Source organism: Jaculus jaculus, chromosome 7 (genome assembly GCF_020740685.1).
Source record: "Jaculus jaculus isolate mJacJac1 chromosome 7, mJacJac1.mat.Y.cur, whole genome shotgun sequence".
Taxonomy (NCBI): domain Eukaryota; kingdom Metazoa; phylum Chordata; class Mammalia; order Rodentia; family Dipodidae; genus Jaculus; species Jaculus jaculus.
In genome coordinates this window covers 153,246,799-153,263,240 of record NC_059108.1, presented here as the reverse complement: position 1 = coordinate 153,263,240, position 16,442 = coordinate 153,246,799, and the positions used below count along the sequence as shown (strand labels likewise).

General features: G+C 45.1%; 1 protein-coding gene across 4 annotated transcripts in view; it reads left to right on the top strand.

Annotated features, from left to right (window-relative positions):
- The window catches only part of Ak7 (adenylate kinase 7), a 74,470-nt gene that overhangs the window by 41,142 nt on the left and 16,886 nt on the right, over positions 1-16,442 (top strand). For all 4 annotated transcript variants that reach the window (XM_045155477.1, XM_045155476.1, XM_045155475.1 and 1 more), the window contains 4 exons: positions 5,472-5,600; positions 6,686-6,812; positions 13,910-14,038; positions 15,000-15,068. In XM_045155477.1, the coding sequence (XP_045011412.1) occupies positions 5,472-5,600; positions 6,686-6,812; positions 13,910-14,038; positions 15,000-15,068 (454 nt within the window). The remainder of the gene's footprint in view (positions 1-5,471; positions 5,601-6,685; positions 6,813-13,909; positions 14,039-14,999; positions 15,069-16,442) is intronic.

The following is a 16,442-nucleotide window of genomic DNA, read 5'->3' as shown; positions in this document are numbered from 1 at the left end:
CTGTGAGCCTGCGCTGAGGCAGCATCGTGACAGGAGCACAGGCCGGAGAAAGGCCCTCACCTCATGAGGGTGGCCAGCAAGGAAAGGGCGGGGAGGAAAGAAGCAAAAAAAAAAAAGTAAAAGGTGCGTCGCTTAGCAGAAATGATGGCGTGTTTAAGAAAGCATGTCGACCCTCACAGTCGCTGTTCCTGCAGGTCATCCAAAGTCACACACTCAACTCCAGGTGTCACCCTAGAGCGGTCTGTAAGTCAGTGGTCAAACAGGCCACAATTACCCAACACCCCTGACCAGATGGGGCCGCTCACGCTCAGAACGTCCCACCCGCCTCTCCTCCAGCGCCCCTCTGTGCGTTCCCTGCCCCAGGTGTCTCCTGTCAAGTGGTTACAACAAAGGTAAAACAAAAAACAACAACAACAAAAAACACTTCCTACATAACATTACACAACCTTTAAGCATACTCTGCTGATGATTATTTTTTCCATTAGTGTGATTTTGAAATATGGCTTGCAAAATACTGGGCCTCAGTTTCATCACTGTTTCTACCATTTTTTTTAAATTACTGTTTGTTGCTGATATATATATATTTATTTATTTTAATGTACGGTCTCACTCTGGCCCACTATGTAGTATGTAGAATTCACTATGTAGTCTCACGGTGGCCTTGAATTCATGGCGATCCTCCTACCTCTGCCTCTCGAGTGCTGGGAGTCAAGGTGTGTGCCACCACGCCTGGCTGTTGCTGATATATATATATTTTTTTAATATTTTTTTGGTCATTTTTTATTTATTTATTTGAGAGCGACAGACAGAGAGAAAGACAGAGGAAGAGGGAGAGAATGGGCGCGCCAGGGCTTCCAGCCCCTGCAAACGAACTCCAGACACGTGCGCCCCCTTGTGCATCTGGCTAACGTGGGACCTGGGGAACCGAGCCTCGAACCGGGGTCCTTAGGCTTCACAGGCAAGCGCTTAACCGCTAAGCCATCTCTCCAGCCCTGTTGCTGATATTTTGATTTCTGTTACATACAAATATTTTTGTTAATGAATTTTACAGTTTGTTCAGTATTTGAACCTTCCTTCCTTCTTCCCATTTCCTTCCTTTCTCTCTTCCTCTCTCCCTCTCTCCATCCTTTTTTAATTTCTTGAAACAGGGTATTGCTATGTAGCTGGATTTGAATTCTTTATCTTCTTCATTAGAAGAAATGGTGCTTCCCCCCCCACACACACACACATTTTCCTTTCCTTTCCTTTATTACTAGACATGTAGGCTAATTTCATCACTTGTCTATTATAAATAGTGCCATAACAGAGATGGATGTAAAAATATCTCCATGTATACTGATGTTGATTCTTTTAAATTTGTCTTTGTTATATTTTAAAATTTTAAAATACTTCTATGTGTAAACTTGTAGTGGTTACTTTTCTGAGTGATAGTTTCAAAAGAGAGGTTTCATATCCTTCACATAATTTCCCCTGATGGTTGCACTTTTTGTAGCCAAAAGACAATATAAAAACTGGAAGAGGGCTGAAGAGATGGCTTAGCAGTTAAGCACTTGCCTATGAAGCCTAAGGACCCCAGTTCGAGGCTCGATTCCCCAGGACCCACGTTAGCCAGATGCACAAGGGGGCGCACGCGTCTGGAGTTCGTTTGCAGAGGCTGGAAGCCCTGGCGAGCCTATTCTCTAACTATTGGCCTCTTTCTCTTTCTCTCTCTGTCTGTCGCTCTCAAATAAATAAATAAAAATAAACAAAAATTATATTAAAAAAAAAAACTGGACAAGCTGGGCGTGGTGGTGCATGCCTTTAATCCCAGCACTCGGGAGGCAGAGGTAGGAGGGCCACCGTGAGTTCAAGGCCACCCTGAGACTCCATAGTGAATTCCAGGTCAGCCTGAGCCAGAGTGAGACCCCACCTCGAAAAACAAACAAACAAAAAAACCTGGAAGATTGACAGAGCTCAATGTGTGTGTGACTCTGTGCCCCTCTGCCACACATGCGGCTTCCTGTAAGCAACCTACACAGCCCCCACCTCACAGTTGTCGCCTTTGTACTTCCTCTCCTTGGCCACTCGGCCTCCCTTCCTCCTTTTGCCTTCCCGCAATGCTTTTACTCTCACTCACACACGCTTTGACACACTTCAGTGCACAGCCACATCAGATAGTGCAGTAGCTTTTGTTCCAGTCCTCAGCGCTCACACAGAAATATGAGAAGAGGGCTGGAGAGATGGCTTAGCGGTTAAGCACTTGCCTGTGAAGCCTAAAGACCCCGGTTCAAGGCTCAATTCCCCAGGACCCACGTCAGCCAGATGCACAAGGGGGCGCACGCATCTGGAGTTTGTTTGCAGTGGATGGAGGCCCTGGTGCACCCATTCTCTCTCTCTCCCTCTCTGCCTCTTTCTCTCTTTGTCTGTCGCTCTCAAATAAATAAATAAGTAAACAAAATTTTTAAAAAAAGAAAGAAATATGAGGAGAAGGGAACTCTTCATGACACATGTTCCTGTCCTTTCCTGTCGGCTCTTCTTTCATGTCCGTGTCCTTGTTTTGTCATTCACTTCCGGTTTCTTTTGATAACTTTCTTTTTTATTTTTATTTATTTATTTGGTTTTTTTCAAGATAGAGTTTCACTCTAGCCCAAGCTGACCTGGCATTCACTACCTCTGCCTCCTGAGTTCTGGGATTAAAGGCATGCACCACCACGCCCGGCTTATTTATTTATTTTTAATTAGCTACAGACACATTTAGTATGTAAACAACACATATTGATACCACCCTTCCTCCCTCCCTGCCCCTTTTCTTTTCTTTTTTCTTTTTATCAACCTCCATGATTGTAAACAATATTCCCTGGTAATGCCCTCCATTCCCTCACTTTCCCCTTTGAAACTCCACTGTCCATCATATCCCCTCCCCCTGTCAATCAGTCTCTCTTTTATTTTGATGTCACGATCTTTCCTCCTATTATGATAGTCTTGTGTAGGTAGTGTCAGGCACTGTGAGGTCACGGATATACAGGCCATTTTGTGTCTGAGGGGAGCACGTTGTAAGGAGTCCTACCCTTCTTTTGTCTCTTACATTCTTTCCGCCACCTCTTCTGCAATGGACCCTGAGCCTTGGAAGGTGTATAGAGATATTGCAGTGCTGAGCACTCCTGTCACTTCTTTCCAGCACTATGATGCCTTCTGAGTCATCCCAAGGTCATTGCCATCTGGAAAAGAGGTTTCTACCAAAAGTGAGAGTAGCATTAATATATGGGTATGAACATTAAGAGAAGTGCTTACTGGGCAGTTTGATAAGCATAGTATATACATTTAGCCAGACATCAGCAGATGTTATACCTCCAGGACTCATGACTATCCCTGTTTTAAGTTTTCGGTATCAGGGATGTATTCTCTCCCATGGAGCAGGCCTCTAGCCCAATAGAGGGCAGTTGGTTTCCACAGATATGCCACTATTGCACCCGCTGGCTCATTTCCTACCCCCTTTCTGAAGAGGTCTCCTTATTGGGGATATAGGTCGACCCCATGGGGATTGTGGGTCATTATGCGGCAACAGTCAGTTATGGGGGAGAAGCAATGTCTGTGCAAAATGTCCCAACTTGTGGCTCTGACAGTCTTTCCGCCCCCTCTTCCACAAAATTCCCTGAGCCATGCTGGGAGCATTTTAAGTCTACTTTAGTGACAGGCACTTAGGAGCCTCTGGATCTCTGATTTGGTAGGTGTTGAGTGTCCTCAGTGTCTATCTCCTTCACCCTTGTGCTGATATCAGATTCGCTAAGAGAGCAGCATTCTTGCTTATCTCCCCAATTCTTCTGTGGTTTCAGCTGGGGCCGGGTTGGAGTGCACTTGGTCATTTATCTCCTCAGGTCCAGCTCCCATTCCAGACCACTGCGTCCCCCCACACACTGTCTGCACAGGCAGCCCAGACCAGGGAGCAAGAAATGGTGATTTTAACAAATGATCAAGAGGCAGGAACAAAAGTTTCATAAGTTCAATACCAGTGTAGGCTACATAGTGAGATCCTATCTAAAACAGATAGATAACCAGACACAGACATAGTTCCCCCACATTCCCTCCCCCCCCCCCCCCCCATTAGATCTCACTCTAGCCCAGGCTGACCTGGAATTCACTCTGTAGTCTCAGGGTGGCCTTGAACTCACAGTGATCCTCCTAACTTCTACCTCTCAAGTGCTGGGATTAAAGGCATGCGCCACCATACCTGGCTCATATAGTCCTTTAAAAAACATCAGAATAAATTAACTGTTAAAAATTGAAGGCCTAGCTGGGACCTTTAATCGCAGCACTCAGCAGGCTGCTATAAGTTTGAGGCCAGCCTGAAACTACATAGTGAATTCCAAGTCAGCGTAGGCTACAGGGAGACCCTACCTCAAAAAATAAAAAATAAAGTGATTGAAGACCAAGTTCAGTCCAGAAGCAATGTTTGGCAGTAATGCAAGGCCCTTGCCTCACTGACCACACGTCCTCATGAGTCTCTGTTGCTCTCTTCATGAGAGTGTAGTGTGCACTGAGTGGCCAGGTACTTTTTCCTGACCTCTTCTGAAGTATCTGAGGACATAGCTCTTGTCTCTTTTCTTCTTTATGTTAAAATATATTTTAGGGCTGGAGAGATGGCTTAGCGGTTAAGGCATTTGTCTGCAAAGCCAAAGGACCTCGGTTCGATTCCCAGGACCCACATAAGCCAGACGTACAAGGTGGCGCATGCATCTGGAATTTGCTTGCAGTGGCTGGAAGCCCTGGCATGCCTATTCTCTCCCTCCCTACCTCTCTCTCTCCCTCTCTCAAATAAATAAATAAAATATTTTATTTATTTTAATAAATAATATAATATATAATAAATATAAATACATTTTATTTATTTATAATATTTATTTATTTATTTAGGAGAGAGAGAAAGATAATGGGCACACCAGGGTCTGTAGCCACACATGTTCCACCTTGTGCATGTGGCTTACATGAGTACTGGGGAATCAAACCTGGGTCTTTAAGCTTCATAGGCAAGCACCTCAACCACTAAGCCATCTCTCCAGCCGTCTTTTCCTTCTTTTTGTGGGAGTCGGGGTGAAATAGTGTTTCATGTGGCTCAGGCTAGCCTGGGACTCACTATGTAGCTAAGGATGGTCTTGAACTTCTGATCCTCCTGCTTCAACCTGTGCTGAGCTTACAGGCATGCAGGCCTCTGGGGCACAGCTGGTTGAGTGTGGCACCCCCCATCTCAGCTCAGCTCTGTGGCAAATGCTACCAGAGCCCTGAGCAGTGAACACGAACCAGAGCGTGAGGCGCCTGACCAGGGAGCAGCAGGTGCATTCAGGATGCAGTGCAGCGCTCACAGTGGCCAGCGAGGAGGAAGGAAGTGTGGAGCTGGAGGAGGGGCAGAGCCCGCCCGCAGGGAGAAGACACCTGCCCGACAGAGCACTGGCAGTCATGGACCGTCGGAGCTGCCTCTGTTTCTTGTTTCCTTTCAGCCCATCAAGATTTGTATTCTCGGTCCTCCCGCGGTGGGAAAATCCAGCATTGCTGAGGAGCTGGCCAAGCACTATAAGCTGCACCACATCAAGCTGAAGGATGTGGTTTCCGAAGCCATAGCAAAGCTGGTAACGATGTGCACTGGGCTATTGGTTAACCAATGCTTGCCTAAGACGCGTACGTGAACAACACACTTTGCCTGTCAAAGATTCATCACTCTAACTGGATGTTGTCGTTGGCCCCACTTAGGAAAATCTAGACTCCCACAGGGCTTTCCGCTGTGAGGTGGGAGCATCTTTCACGGGCTGTCCTTGTGTAGTCTGCCTCCAGCTTTCACTCAAAGTATATCATGTCTCCTCTTTTAATTGGGACATTATTCTTTCATGCACGTGTGTGCGCAGGCACGCACGCACACACACACACACACACACACACACACACATCTTGCTGCATATGTCTCAGGGAATTAGCAGACTATTTGTTTAGTTAAATCATTGAATCATTTTCATGGTAGATACTATAATGCATGTTTCTGTAAATACTAAGTCATTTTGGGTGATGCCGGGGATTGAACCCATGCTCTTGTTCATGCTAAGCATGTGCCATGCCACCAAGCTGATGAGTCTTGATTTCTACAAGACCTTTTTTTAAGTAAGACAGATCCTCATTTGGTGCATGAGGAACCTGTTGACTCCTAAGCCATTGTGATATTATCACAAAAGCCTGTTATTCTCCTGCAAGCAGATTTAAGACTAACCTTGAGGCCAAAATCCATCTAAGTAGATACATGCAACCCACAACGTTTCTGTGATGCCTATTATTGGGTCCGTTCCCAATTTGGGTACCAGACTTTGTCCAGGATCACGGGCTAGATGATTAATGATTGGCAAATCAGTTCAGGGCACTATCCAACTTAAATATCCCCATGGTATATGGGAGCCCATGCTCTATCCTATTTGACTATCCTTGTGGTATATGGGAGTGGATACATTATCCAACTTCACTATTCCTGTGGTATGCGTGGTATACAGGAACCCATCACTATCCATCTTTGAATATCCCCAATGGTATATGGGAACTTACGCACTAGACTACTTGAAGATCTTTGTGGTATATGGGAATGGAGACAGTATACAATTTGAATATATCTGTGGAAAATGTGGTATACAGGAGTCCATCTACTATCCAACTTGAGTATGTCTGTGATACACAGGAGTCGATTGTTGCACTTAAGGATACAACGGGAGAAGAAGAAGTTGAAGAGGAGGAACAGGAGGAGAATGTGGAGGAGGCTCAGGAGCTTCTGGAGGGCATCAAGGAAAACATGGAGCAGAATGCAGGTGAGGCACACGCAGGGCGGGGGGTGGAGGAGAGGAAGGGGAAGGGGAGGGATGAAAAAGGGGAGACCCATGTTCCTTCATGGGAGCTCCTAGGCAATATGTGGCCCATATGGGCTTTGGGGCTGCACGTGGTGTACCTCTATTCTCCCACTTTGTCTTCTCTTACCTCCCAGTTTTCTCCCTTCCTCACTTCTCTCTCTTTTTTTTTAAATATTTTATTTATTGCCATAATGGAGAGAGAGAGAGACTGGAAGAATATGGGCATGCCAGGACCTTTGGACTCTATAAATCATCCAGGACTTCTTGCCACTGCAAATGAATTCCAGATGTATGTGCCACTTTATGTACCTAGTTTTATGTGGATGCTGAGGAATCGAACCCAGGCCATTAGGCTTCGCAAGTCAGTGCCTTTAACCTATTGAGCTATTTCTCCAGGTTTAGATGTCTCCTCCTCTTCCCCTCCTCCTCCTCCTTCTTCTTTTGAGGTAGGGTCTCACTCTGGTCCAGGCTGACCTGGAATTCACTGTGTAGTCTCAGAGTAGCCTCAAACTCACATTGACCCTCCTACCTCTGCCTCCCAAGAGCTGGGATTAAAAGCGTGCACCACGACGCCTGGCTCCAGACTTCTTTTTTAAGAAATATTTTTAGGGCTGGAGAGATGGCTTAGCAGTTAAGGTGTTTGCCTGCAAAGCCAAAGGAATCAGATTTGATTCCCTAGGACCCACGTAAGCCAGGTGCACAAGGTGGCACATATGTCTGGAGTTCATTTGCAGTGGTTAAAGGACCTGGCTCACCCAATCTCCTTATCTCTCTCTGTCTCTTTCTCTCTCTCAAATAAAAATAAATAAACAGGGCTTGAGAGATGGCTTAGTGATCAAGGCATTGTGTGCAAAGCCAAAGGACTCAGGTTCAAGGCAGATGCACAAGGGGGCACATGCATCTGGAGTTCGTTTGCAGTGGCTAGAGGCCCTGGCATGCCCATTCTCTCTCTCTTTCTCTTTCATTATCTGTCTCAAATAAATAAAAATAAGATATTTTAAAAATAAAATAATAAATAATTTTAAAAAGAAATATTTTTATTTATTTGAAAGAGAGAGAAACAGAGACAGAGGTAGACACCAAACCCTCTTGCCACTGAAAACAGACTCCAAATGTGTGCACCATGTTGTACATCTAGCTTTATATGCGTATTGTGGAACTGAACCTTTAACTGTGGCCATATCCCCAGCCCTGGCTTAGCCTTTTTCTTTTTCTTCTTTTTAATTTTTTTGTTTTGTTTTGTTTTTTTGTTTTTCAAGGTAGGGTCTCACTCTAGCCCAGGCTGACCTGGAATTCACTATGGAGTCTCAGGGTGGCCTCGAACTCACAGCAATCCTACCTCTGCCTCCCAAGTGCTGGGATTAAGGGCGTGTGCCACCACGCCTGGCTTTTTAAATTGTTTTTATTATTGACAACTTCCATAATTATAGGCAATAAACCATGGTAATTCTCCCTCCTCCCATACTCTCCTGTTCACAGCTCCACTTTCCATCATATCCCCTCCCCCTCTCAGTCTCTCTTTTATTTTTATTTATTTCTTTTCTTTTTATTGACAACTTCCATAATTATAAACAATATCCCATGGTAATTCCCTCCCTCCTTCCACTTTCCCCTTTGCAAATCCACTCTCCATCATACCCCTTCCCCCTCTCAATCACTCTCTCTTTTATTTTGATGTCATGATCTTTTCCTCCTATGATATTGTGGTTCAGTATGAACCATTTTTTTAAATTATTTATTTATTTATTTGAGAGCGACAGACACAGAGAGAAGGACAGATAGAGGGAGAGAGAGAATGGGCGCGCCAGGGCTTCCAGCCTCTGCAAACGAACTCCAGATGCGTGCGCCCCCTTGTGCATCTGGCTAACGTGGGACCTGGGGAACCGAGCCTCGAACCGGGGTCCTTAGGCTTCACAGGCAAGCGCTTAACCGCTATGCCATCTCTCCAGCCCCTTTTCCTCCTATTATGATGGTCTTGTGTAGGTAGTGTCTGGCACTGTGAGGTCAAGGATATCCAAGCCATTTTGTGTCTGGAGGAGCACGTTGTAAGGAGTCCTACCCTTCCTTTGGCTCTTACATTCTTCCTGCCACCTCTTCCACAATGGACCCTGAGCCTTGGAAGGTGTGATAGAGACGTTTCAATGATGAGCACTCCTCTGTTACTTCTTCTCAGCCCAGTGGTGCCTTCTGAGTCATCCCAAGGTCACCACCATCTGCAAAGAGAAGCTTCTCTAACCAAAAGTGAGTGTAGCATTAATATATGGGTATGAACATTAAGAGAAGTGCTTACTGGGCAGTTTGGTGAGCATAGTATTTAGCATTTAGCTGGCTTAGCCTTCTTAATAAGCTAACACCATAGCACATGCCTTGGGAAGATCTTTAAGAGTAGTTTCTAAGCTTCACCAAACTTACATTACTATTAGATCTACATTAATCCATGTAATGACAGGCTGTGTCCCAAGCATGGCAGCTGTTCAAACGGTGAGCATGGACTGACAGACGTTGTGGACTTCTTGTATTATTCTGCCATTGAACCATCATGCCAGCTGCAGTGCGTCTCTCCTACCCCTCAGCCTCTCCCAGCAATTTCTCCAATGGGCAAAGGTCACTGGAATAAAAAGATGTGGGGGCTGGGTGAGGACATATTCTTCTCTGCAGTTTGATTTTTTTGTTTTGATCAAGGTAGGGTTTCTAGCCCAAATTAACATAGAATTCACCTTGTATTCTCAGGCTGGCCTTGAACTCACAGTGAACCTCCTACCTCTGCTTCCTGAGTGCTGGGATTAAAGGTGTGTGCCACCACATTTGAATTTGATGCTAATTTTATTTATTTACTTATGGTACCAGGGATAAATCCAGGGCTTCAGTAGTTCCTGCATGCCATGTACCATGCCACTGAGCTCCACCCCCAGGCTTTTTTGCAAACTAGGGCCTGTGAGGGCATTAGGTTAACTTTGCCATTCAAAGCTAGTAAATATTTAGTAAGCGTCTGTTTTGTGTGTGCTTGGAGATTTAACTCATGACCTCCCACATGCCTGTACACACTCTTCCATTGGTTACACGCTTAGCTCAAATACCTACTTTTCTTCAAAGCACTTATTTTTTTTTGTTGGGGGAGGGGGCCTGAGATAAGGTCTCACCCTAGTCCTGGTTGAGCTGGAATTCACTATGTAATCTCAGGCTGGCTTTGAACTCACAGTGATTCTTCTACCTCTGGCTCCTGAGTGCTGAATGTGACACCATGCCCAGCCCCGAATATTTTTTTTTGTTGTTGTTGTTTTGTTTTGTTTTATTGTTTTTGAGGTAGGGTCTTGCTTTATAACCTGGGCTGAATTGGAATTAGGCTCATACTGGTCTTGAACTCATAGCAATCCTCATACCTCAGCCTCCCGAGTGCTAGGATTAAAGGCTGTGAACCACCCCACCCAGCTAAGATGCTTAATTTTTAAAAATTATTTTAGGGCTGGAGAGATGGCTTAGCGGTTAAGCGCTTGCTTGTGAAGCCTAAGAACCCCGGTTCGAGGTTCGGTTCCCCAGGTCCCACGTTAGCCAGATGCACAAGGGGGCACACGTGTCTGGAGTTCGTTTGCAGTGGCTGGAGGCCCTGGCGCGCCCATTCTCTCTCTCTCCCTCTATCTGTCTTTCTCTCTATGTCTGTCGCTCTCAAATAGATAAATAAAAAATGAACAAAAAAAAATTTTTTTTTAATTATTTTAGCCAGGTGTGGTGGTGCAGCCTTTAATCCCAAAACTTGAGAGGCAAAGATAGAAGGATTGCCGTGAGTTTGAGGCCACTCTGAGACTACATAATTAATTTCAGGTCAGCCTGGGCCTGAGTGAGACCCTGCCTCAAAAAACCAAAAAAAAAAAAAAAAGTTTTATTTATTTATTTGAGAGAGAGAGAGAGAGAGAGAGAGAGAGAGAGAGAAGGAGAGAATGGGCATGCCAGAGCCTCTAGCCACTGCAAATAATCTGCAAATGTATCTGCTACCTTGTGCATCTGGCTTTAGATGGATACTGGGGAATTGAATCTGGGTCCTTGGGCTTTGCAGGCAAGCACATTAACCACTAATCAATATTTCCAGCCACTCAAAAAAGCTTTTTTTTCTTTGAGGCAAGCTCAACAGGCTGGCCTTTTTAATGCAAGAGAGCAAGAGTGTGAGAAGAGAGAACTGGCACTGCAGGTCCTCCAGCCACTGCAACTGAACTGCAGACCTGTGTCCCCCTCGTGCCCATGTGCAACGTGGTGCACTTGTGTCATTGCGCATCCACTTAAGTGAAACATGAGTCCTCAAGCTTCACAGGCAAGCGCCTTACCCACCAAGCCACCTCTCCAGTGCCCAAAACACTTTTTAAAAATGTCTGAATTGGGCTGGAGAGATGGCTTAGTGGTTAATCAGTTGCCTGTGAAGCCAAAGGACCCTGGTTCAAAGCTCAATTCCTCAGGACCCACATTAGCCAGATGCACAAGGAGGCACATGCATCTGGAGTTCGTTTGCAGTGGCAGAGGCCCTGGCGTGCCCATTCTCTCTCTCTCTCTGCCTCTTTCACTTTCTGTCTGTCGCTCTCAAATAAATAAAAGTACCAAAAAATTTTTTTTAATGTCTGAATTATTTTTTTACTTTTTTTCTTTTCAAATTTTTTTATTAACAACTTCCGTGATTATAAAAAAAATCCCATGGCAATGCCCTCCTCCCCCCACTTTCCCCTTTGAAACTCCATTCTCCATCATATCCCCTCCCCATCTTAATCAGTCTTTGTTTTATTTTGATGTCACAATCTTTTCCTATTATTATGGCCTTATGTAGATAGTGTCAGGCACTGTGAGGTTATGGATATCCAGGCCATTTTGTGTCTGGGGGCGCATGTTTTAAGAAGTCTTACCCTTCTTTTGGTTCTTACATTCTTTCCGCCACTTCTTCCACAATAGACCCTGAGCCTTGGAAGGTGTGATAGAGATATTGCAGTACTAAGCACTCCTATCACTTCTTTCCAGCACCATGATGCCTTCTGAGTCATCCCAAGGTCACTGCCATCTGAAAAGAGAAGATTCTCTACCAAAAGTGAGAGTAGCATTAATGTATGGGTATGAACATTAAGAGAAGTGCTTACTGGACAATTTGATGAGCATAGTATATACATTTAGCCAGACAACAGCAGATATTACACTCCTAGGGCTCATGACTAACCCTGTTTTAAGTTTTCAGTATCAGGGATGTATTCCCTCCCATGGAGTGGGCCTCCAGTCCAATTAGAGGGCAGTTAGTTTCCACCATGACAGATGTGCCACCGTTGTACCCGTTGGCTCATTTGGCCTGGCTGGCCAAATATAAGGCTTGCAGTGTCCACTGTTGAGTATCTTCACTGGTGGTATCTCTTTCTCCCATTGAACTGCATGCAGAATGGCTTCTTCTAGCTTTCTGTCAGCTAGTTTACACGGAGGAGGTTTTTGGCTCAGCTCCAGCAGGATTTCTCTGAGGCCTTGCAGCCCAAGTATGTGGAGTCTTCAGCAATAGGGTCTTACCATCTATTCCTGGTGGGAAACCAAGGGCCTCGGCAATGGCCTGTAATGCCCAAAACACTTTTTGATGACAACCTCCATACATATACACACTGAACCCTGATCATAATAATCTCCACCACCCTACATTGCCCCCCTCCACATCCCCTCTTCACTGAACCTCTTCTTTCCAACAGGTTCCTCTTCTACTTTGATGTTATTATTTTCTCTCTCTTACTATGCAGGCCTTGTATAGGTAGCCTTATCCATTGTAAGGTCAAGCAATGGCCACTTTGTGTCTGGAAGAAAGCATTTCAACACTCTTTCCCTTCCTGTGACTCTTACATTCTTTTCCTCAGCTCTTCTACAAAGGACCTTGAGCCATGGGGGGTGTGATAGACATGTCTCACTTAGTTCTGAACACTCCACTGTCTCTTTGTCTTAGCACTTTGATGAGTTTTGAGTCTCCTCAGAGCTCACTGCCATCTGTAAAGAGAAGCTTCTCCAACCAAAAGTGAGAGCAACATTAATATATGGGCACAAATATAAATACTTAGAGGGCAATTTGTTAGGCATAATATGTTCGTTTAACCAAACAACAGTAGCAGCTTTCCCCATAGGCTTTTGACTAAGCTTTTAGTACCAGATATGAATCCCCTCCATAAAGCAGTTGGTTTCTCCCATAACAAACATGCCATCAACCAAGCAGTTAGCATGTTTTGCCTGGATGACCAGCCATAAAACTTGCAGGATCCACTGCTGGTTAAGCCCATTTATGACTTCTCTCCCCCAACAGGCTGCCTCGGTCTTGCCAGCATCCTGACAGTTAGTCAACAGGGAGGAGGCTTCCAGCTCAGCTCCAGCTTAATTCCTCAGTAAACTGTAGCCAAAGCATGTGGTAAAACTCCTGCTTATAAAAAAAAATTATATTTATTTTATTTATTTAAGAGAGAGGAGGGGGGAAATGGTCTCATGCCAGGGCCTCTAGCCACTGCAAAACAAACTCCAGACACATGTGCCTCCTTATGCATCTGGCTTATGTGGGTCCTGGGGAAGTGAACCTGGGCCCTTTGGCTTTGCAGGCAAGTGCCTTAACTGCCACAATCTCTGCAGCCCATACCTGCTTTTAATAAATCATGTTCAGAACACTTGAATACTATCTCATGTAATTCCCACCACAGAATTATTGCTGGGCATGGAGGTTACAGACGTGTAGTCACAGACCAGGACTGAGGAAGGCAACCTAATCAGTGAGCAGGACTCTCCAGGAGCCCTCCCGCTCCTCACCCAGCTTCACCCAGAAGTCATCCCCTCGGGTTTTCAGTGTGGACAGTAATACTTGCAGCTGTGCTTTGTTCTAGACCAGCTTGCTGGGTTCTGCTAAGCAAACATGTCATGTTAAGAAAACAACACCTTTTCTAGCTTTAAGATAAAGATAAACGTTTCTTTCAATAACCTCTTTGACTCCACAGCCGTTTTCAAGGTAACTTTAGGGTATAATTCCAAGTAGAGTGTACGCCACAGTAACATACTTTGTTATTTTTTTTTTCATAAATCAGGTCGGCTGGAAGATCAATATATAATTAGATTTATGAAAGAAAAGTTAAAATCAATGCCTTGTAGGAATCAAGGTTACATTCTGGATGGATACCCAAAGACCTATGATCAAGCAAAAGAACTGTTCAATCGTAAGTGTGCATGTTCACTGCTTTCTGTGTGTTCTGCATGTTTTCTGAGTTCTGCATGTTCTCTGAGTTCTGCATGTTCTCTGAGTTCTGTGTGTTCTCTGCGTTCTGAGTGTTCTCTGAGTTCTGCATGTCCTCTGAGTTCTGCATGTTCTCTGAGTTCTGCATGTTCTCTGAGTTCTTTGAGTTCTCTGAGTTCTGCGTGTTCTCTGAGTTCTGCATGTTCTTTGAGTTCTGCGTGTTCTCTGAGTTCTTTGAGTTCTCTGAGTTCTGAGTGTTCTCTGCGTTCTGCGTGTTCTCTGTGTTCTGCGTGTTCTCTGTGTTCTGTGTGTTTTCTGAGTTCTGTGTGTTTGAGTGTTCTTGTATTCTGAGTGTTCTCTGAATTCTGCATGTTCTCTGAGTTTTTTTTTGCAGGGGCAAGAGCTCTGGAGTGTTCTTTTTTCCCTCTCTCTTTCATAAATATTCCTTAAAAGTCACAAAAGTAATTTTAAAATGGACATGAGGTGATTAGGAGATGGCTTAGGTGGTAAAGGTGCTTGCCATGCAGCATGCAAGCATGAGATCAGCAGAGTTCATTTCAGCACCCACATAAACTGTAGGGCACGACCATGCACTGAAGTAACCCTAGTCTCCAAAGAGGGCGACTGGAGTCGCACTGAGGCTTGCTGACTGAAAAATGGCAGCTCTGGGTTGAGTAGAGATTCTGTCTCACGAAAGCATATGGCTTAGTGACAGAGGACATTCTGTCATTCTTCTCTGACCTCTGCCTGACCACAGGGTGTGCACATCTGCACATGCACATGCATACACTACACACACATCACACACCACACATATTCTACACACACCCACACATACATGCATACACGTGTGTTAAGTCAAGGTAGACCTGTTAGTTGAAGTTTTGCTGTGAACTCTGGTGCTATGTTAAGAAGGATTACTGCATGTATTTTTGTTTTATTAGAGGAAGATGATGAAGATGATGACGAAATGCGAGGCAAGATGTTTCCCATTAATGAACTAATCACACCTGGTAAGTTTCCAAGATCACATTTAAAGGAGTGCTATTTGATTCTTTGATGACAAGACAATCTTGGCAAGTTTAATAAAGTAAATCTACTTTTAGGAATGGTGATGAAAAGATCGTCTCAAGCAGAAATTAGAGAATGGATTGGGGATGAATGCCAGTGCTATCAAAGTTCTGAAATGGATAGAAATCACCCCCACCCCTACCCCAGAGCAGGTGTCTTGCTGCTTTCCTGTCCCAAAGCCCCAGGCAGCCATCTTGAAAACACCATGGCTGCTGAGTCCACTGTGGAGCTGTGAGGGGTGGCTCGGTGACTACGCTCCTTCCTGCTTTGTGTCTGCTACAGCGTTGCTGTCCTCTTGTCCCAGAGACACTCACTTCCTGAGTTAGGATGTTCAGCTGAGGAGCTTGTCCACAGAAGGCACCTCACACTGCTCTGTGCAGTGAAGCACAAACAACTTGTCTCACACTCAATCCGCAGAGCCCACTGCAGGTGCTCCTGTAACTTGCCTATGAGCTTGAAAAGGGTTGTTGCTGCTGGGGTTGGACAGAGAGGCCATTCAGTCAAGTGCCTCCCTCTCACACATATGGACTTTGGCTCGGTTCCCAGAACCACCTTTAAAAAAGCTGGGCACACCCTGAGGCTACAGAGTGAATTCCAAGTCAGCCTGGGCTAGAGTGAGACCCTACCTCAAAACACAAAACAACACTGGGCGTGGTGGTGCACGCCTTTAATCCCAGCACTCAGGAGGCAGAAGTAGGAGGATTGCCATGAGTTCGAGACTACATAGTGAATTTCAGGCCAGCCTGAGCTAGAGTAACACCCTATCTCAAAAACAAAACAAAACAAAATTTAAAAAGCTGGGCAAAGTGCCAGACACCTGTAATTGGGCACTGGGAAGGTAGAGACACCTGAATCCCTGGGGGCTCAGTGGCCAGCCAGTCTAGCCGATTTGGTGAACTCCAGGCCAGTAAGAGACCCTGCTTCAACAAGTAGGTGGGGGCTGGAAAGATAGCTCAGCAATTAAAAGCACTTGTTTGCAAAGCCTGACAACCTGGGTTCAATTTCCCAGTATTCACATTAAAAGCCATTTGCACAAAGTGGCACATGCATCTGGAGTTTGTTTGCCTTGGCAAGAGGCCCTGGTGTGCCAATATTCTCTCTCTCAAATAAATACTTTTTAAAATAAAAAAAAAAGATATGAAAGCTGGGCATGGTGGTGCACGCCTTTAATCCCAGCACTCAGGAGGCAGAGGTAGGTGGATTGCCATGAGTTCGAGGCCACCCTGAGACTCCATAGTGAATTCCAGGTCAGCCTGGGCTAGAGCGAGACCCTACCTCGAAAAAGAAAACAAACAAACAAACAAAAAAAGATATGA